The following is a 6085-nucleotide window of genomic DNA, read 5'->3' on the forward strand; positions in this document are numbered from 1 at the left end:
GGAAGTTTTGAGCAACAATTAAAGATGGGACCAATCGATTTTTTACATTTAACGATGGCAAATATAACACTTACTATGATTTTTTATATTATTATTTCGAACATATTTCGACATAATTCAATGTAAGAAATGAAGACATGTCTTTAGACAATTTCATCTCATTAATAATTTGTATTGAAATATATAATAATTAAACTTTTAAATGAAAATTTTAATTATCACATTAGTGTAAAAAAGAATAACAGCATGGAAACATATATATATAATTTATTTTTACAATAATTGAGACTATTGGAGTGTCAAGGTTGAAACTTAATTAGATCATTCCCTACAAGTACAAAATCATATTATTGAATGGGAGAATTGATTATAATTGAAATAATAATACCTACAAGCTACAAAAAGATCATTAGTTCAAATAAGAAGTATATATATAGTAGCTATCAAGTGCTATGCGTCATTCCTATTCTACTAATTCTATTACATTTTTCATATATATTTTTTTTAAATCAATACCTAAGTTCAATAAATCGATCTATTCCTATCATCTATTATTGACACTTCCACATGAACCAACTTACTAAATATCATTAAGCCAAATTTCCAAAAATATAAGATTAATGTTAGAATAATTCAAAGAGGTATTTGAAATCAATCGGAGTGGGTGCAGAGTTAAAGTGAGATGGCCGGAGGAGAATTAGACAGAGCCTCCCTCCGAGTGAGAGAGATATAGACCAGCTACCGACCTTTAGCCAGGTTCTATTGACCTTTATATAATCGGTCATTGAGAATCGGAAGCTAGGTTCTTTTAACATAGATTAGTTTCAAGGAATTATGTGTGTTCATCGAGTTAGGGTTATTTTAAGGGAAGAATCGAAAACCAGGTTCAGAAATAGGCATCAACCAAAGTAAGAACGCACAATTGGTGACAATTTTCAAATTTGTCATTAATACTCCTACTTTTATTGGTGAATATCAACATCATTTTCCCTTTTGAAATTAAATTATACAAGGAGATGAGGAATTAACCTTTTATAAAGTGAAAATAGTAGGAAAATGATCCAAAAAGACGTTCGGATACATTGGCTGCTTTGTAGGAATAGTCGATAAAGCACCGCACCTACAACAAATAAGACTATTACCAACAGTAAAATATATTTTAGCGTCATAATAACGCGTCACTAAAACATTTAACGACGCAAATATAGCATCGCAATAAACATGGTCGGAAAAAAATACTTAGCAACGCATGTTTTTCCGTTGTTAAAGAGAATTAAGCGAGAGTGAAAGTATTTTATTTAATTTTAATTCATAACGAAATTAGTTTATACTTAATATAAATATCATTTTAGCGACACTTTGAAAAAATAAATTTTAGCCCATCTAATTTTATTATATATATTTTTTTAATTTCATGTTCCCTTTTCCTTTCAATATTCTGAAAAATGATATTTTACCTTCTTTATTAAATTTATCTACATTAAATATGTGTCGACATTTATGTGCCAATCATTGTTTTGATTTCTTTAGGATCATTTTGATTTTTATTTTATTTTATGAAAAAGTAAAATAAATTCATATTTTTTTAAAGAGCATAATATTATATAATATTATATATATATATATATATATATATATATATATATATATATATATATATACTTAAACATTTAATTAGACTTAAAACTTCTCGTTTGACGTGCTCGAACCTAGGAATTTAAAGTTTGAAATTTAAACTATCAATATAAATTATGACATAAGTTAAAAGAGAGCATGAAAACTAATAAACACTAAAAATGGGAAACGATATTCTACCGACCAATCAGAAAACAAGTGAATCAAGATCAAGTAGACCATGTCCATGATACCCTTTATTGCAGCATCTCGATCATTTGGTTTAACATCTTCTTCATATCATATTTCACACCTTGTGAATTTTGTTAGCTTTTCATTCGGTCTAAACATGCATTTTACTTTTTCGAGTTTTCTTAAAGATCTTATCAAGAATTTCACTTGTTAAACTATGTATTTGGGATCAACGTACACTTTTGTTCCACATCATGACTACTAACAAACTTAGTGTGCATACGTTAAGTTTATATCTGGACCGCGTTAACGATTCTCAAGTGTGAGTAGAGCTTCGGCTGCCATATAAAAGACTTTATTCTAGTGGGAATTTTTAGATTGCTTGGCAATATTGTCTTCAAATTATGACTTGTATTTCATTCACATATTTATATCATATTCAATATTGTCACATTCGAGTTTACTATACTTTAGTGAAATTCACATTTTTAAGGAAAAAACTGGAAGAAGAAATCAAATATATTATTCCACGATAATTTTTACTTTTATTCCATTTTTGCAGGGATGCAAAATAGATATCATGTACAGTAAAGAATATTATGACAATTTACAAATTACTTTATTATACTTTATTTTCTTTTCACCTATTTATACAATATTGTCACTTATGTTTACGTACTATATTTTTTTTTAATGAAATTCACAATTTTAAGGAGAAAAATGGAAAAAGAAAATCAAATATATTATTGCACAATAAAGAATATTATGACAACTTACCCTATATTTTTAACACATGAGTTAAATAAAGAATCACACATAGCATCTTCAACTTTTTCTACTTATTAATTCCTTCTTTCAATTTTGCTGATATCCGGGGAGCATAAGGAGCTGAACCTCCTCCTTCACCGCCAGCCTCATAAATCTCTCCTTCTGGCGAAGAATATGTCTCATTTACATATGATAGTGGTGGCGGTATTTCACACTCATCCTCACAAAGAGGTGGCACAACCACAGGCACCAATACTAGCTTATTCTTTCTCTGGGCCAAGCGGCAAAGGCAGGCAGCGAGAGTGCCAAAAACAAAAGCCCTCCAAGAGATACACAAACCGCGATGATTAATGTGTGGTGGCCACCTCCTGTGGTGTGTGGATCATGTAATGGTGCTGGTGCGAAGGAGATAGGACTCAATGGAGGTTGAACCGGTGGGAGGGGAGCAATAGGTGTACGGTAGGATCTCAATCTCAATCGATCTTGATTTATTTTCTGATTTTTATTAACTAGTTTTTGACATAATTTCAGTATATATAGATTAATATAAAATGATTTTATTCTTTTAGAATTATATGTAAAAAATTATTTAAAATTGTTGATACAACATATTAAAGAAGATCATGCATGTAAAGATGGTATTATGATGTAAAGTAATATTGTAAACTAAGTACAAAAATTAAAATACAACAGTTCTGTATGATGAAGGATTAATTCGTCATAATATATATATGATGATGATTTTTTTGTAAGCTATTAAGGAACATAAATTAATTAATATTAATTGAAGTGCCCCTGCTGACATCAACATGATCAGTTGGTCGTGTCTTAGCTAGCTCACTTTCAACGACTAGTTGGTTTGAAGGTTCATTTGACTTATTAGTATTATTATTATTATTGTTATTGTATTTGGTCTCCCCATAAAAGTAGGAAACAAATCCCCAAAGAGACAACACTAATGAAACACATTTCTCCGCCTGAAACTTCTCCTTGTAAGCCACCACTGCCAGCACCTCCGTCACCGGCAACAAAACCGCTATTAACACCGCCGACAACAACGATGATCCCGTGAATATCACTCCGATTACCCCCAAGAAGCCGCATTGCCATATCAATCCGTTGCAAACTAGAACAAAGTAGTACATTTTTTCTCCTAATTCGTATACCTTTGCTTCCCTTGGAATAGCCTGCCACGTCATCATATCCATGCACATTTATATTCAATTAAATAAATTATTATTATTATTAATTAATCAATTCGTATTTGTAATTTATTTATTTAACATGGTATATATCATTTAGAGGTCCCTACTACCAAAAGTCTCTGATCCTCCTGTTTCCTCACACGGGAGGGGCAGGATGGATGATAAATAAACTTTATTTATTTATATAATTAAATAAAGTTTAATTACCATCTTCTCCTCACTCACTATGAGAGAAAACGAATATCAAAAAAGACTTAAATAAAGTTTAATTACAACAGAGACCTTTTGGTAATAGAGGATCTCGCCTCGATTGGAATGGTTTACATGTCCATGCACTATGGCCCGCTAATATATATTTCAAAGGTTTATGTTAAATGATACTTGTATTTTTTGTTTTATATTTTTATCTACAAGATTTTTATTTTTTTATTTCTATGAAAAAATTGTTAGATTGGGGCTCAATTCACTATCATAGTCAAAATCATCTCAATTCACTAAATCGGTAGTACAAAATAATTTCATATTTTAATGATATTAGACTTTTGGGATAAAAATTGTTAAAAAATAATAAATATAATTATTTAATTGATCAAAATAAAATGGACCAATAGTTAAGTTTTGGATAAATATATCCAAATAATCCAATATATTAAACAAACTCCTAGATAATAAGTTAAAAGTTTTTATAACCTTTAAAACAAAATCTTAATTTGTATAAATTTAACAATAAAAAACCTCAATTGATGAGGTTTAAAAGATGTCAGAAATTGAACTCCCTGTTAGGAGTTGTTTGACAATTTCGAATACAAATATGTTTTGAAACTATTTAACAGTTAATGATAATACTAAAACAGTTCAAATAACCCAAATATTATCCTGTCATTATAAATCTGGGCAGCCTAATCAAAGATACTACATACCGACATAATCATATCAATATTTTTGGATTTTTATCCAAATTAACTATTATATGAAAACACCTTTCGATTTCATTTAAGATTTTTGTTTATAATTTTATATCAATGCTCATCAGTAACGACAGTCAACGATCAACAATTTTGACTATGGATAATAGGGCCCACTTAGTCTGATTAATTGGTGTGTGTTTTACTATGTGAGAGAGAAAGGAAGAAGAACTGATTAATTACCTGAATGTCGTTATTGATGATCATGCCGATAGTGCAAAAAAGGGTAGCGAAGAAGCAAATAACTAACTGCATCTCCAATACCAATGTATAAGTAACCGTTTTCTTCGCCTTCTTATAAGTTAGTTCAACCAACGGTAATATCAGTCCGTACAGAGCAGACGCGGCGATCGTCATAAAGAATCCCATATAATACTCCATTTTCGTCTCTCCCTTCGGCCGATCGCTACCGGTTCGCAGCGCCAACACTCCGGCTCCAACCGTCAGCAAAACCACCGCGTTCACGGAAAACGCGGTGAATTTCTGCCTGATAAGGAGAAACGCGAAGAACGCGGTGAATCCGAGCTGCGACGCTATGATTAGGGAAGATGTGGAGACTGGGAGTTTGGCGACGCCGTAGGCGTATAGATAGTCGTCGGCGCCAGTGAGGATTCCGATGACGGTGGCGGCGAGGAAGATGCGAGGAGTCATGAGGAAGAGCTTGGCGGTGGAAGCGGCGGTTTGGCGGCGGCGGCGGATGAAACTGATGAGGAGGGGGACGAAGATTATGGGCCAGCCGGCGGTTGCTAAGGAGGAGGAGAGCCAAACGCGTTTGCCGCCGCGAACGAAGTAGAGACGCGTGATCAATGGGCCGCCGCATGTGCCGATTGAGAGAAGGACGGCGTGTAGGATCAAGAGAAATCTCTTTGTTTTATTGTTCGTCATCGTTTCATCTTTTTGCTGCTCCTCCATGACACTGATGATACTGTTACTCTCTCTCTCTCTCACTCTAGATCTTTGGATATGGAAATTCATGGTGCTGCAATGGGGGCTTTTGAAGATGGAGTTGCAGGGGATGCTTACGCAGGTGCCACTCTCAATAATACAAGCCCTGAGGCCCCCATCTCCTTAATATTATATAATATATATCTATATATATAATATATATACTAAATGACCCATATTGCCTTTATTTGGTGAAATGACCAACCCCTAAACCTTGCAAAAATACACTTTAGACAAAAATACTGACGCAATTGCACCCTAATTTGTCGAGTGTATCGTCGAGTAACAAGCGTGTCGTCGCGACCACCATCGTGAGACTCCAATGAATTAGGGTTCCGTATTCGTCGAGTGTGTTGTCGCGTGACAAGCGTGCCGTCGCGAGACGCGAGTCACGAG

At 33.2% G+C, this 6085-nt stretch overlaps 1 protein-coding gene across 1 annotated transcript; it reads right to left on the bottom strand.

Annotated features, from left to right (window-relative positions):
* Positions 1 to 2641: 2641 nt before the first annotated feature.
* On the bottom strand, positions 2642 to 5704 carry LOC124910029 (purine permease 1-like). The gene is made up of 3 exons (XM_047450654.1): positions 4928 to 5704; positions 3378 to 3761; positions 2642 to 2845 (listed from the first exon to the last, which is right to left on the bottom strand). Exons 1-3 carry the CDS (start codon positions 5654 to 5656, stop codon positions 2642 to 2644), a joined length of 1317 nt encoding a protein of 438 aa, XP_047306610.1. The 5' UTR covers positions 5657 to 5704.
* Between the last annotated feature and the right edge of the window lie 381 nt (positions 5705 to 6085).

The sequence above is a fragment of the Impatiens glandulifera genome, chromosome 7 (assembly GCF_907164915.1).
Source record: "Impatiens glandulifera chromosome 7, dImpGla2.1, whole genome shotgun sequence".
In the NCBI taxonomy this organism is placed as follows: Eukaryota; Viridiplantae; Streptophyta; class Magnoliopsida; order Ericales; family Balsaminaceae; genus Impatiens; species Impatiens glandulifera.

Coding starts and splice junctions, on each gene's coding strand:
- LOC124910029 (XM_047450654.1), bottom strand. CDS start 5,656: ATGGAGGAGCAGCAAAAAGATGAAACGATGACGAACAATAAAACAAAG. Junction 3,762..4,927: donor TCATCAATAACGACATTCAG/GTAATTAATCAG, acceptor ATGACGTGGCAG/GCTATTCCAAGGGAAGCAAA. Junction 2,846..3,377: donor GACCAACTGATCATGTTGAT/GTCAGCAGGGGC, acceptor CGCTTGGCCCAG/AGAAAGAATAAGCTAGTATT.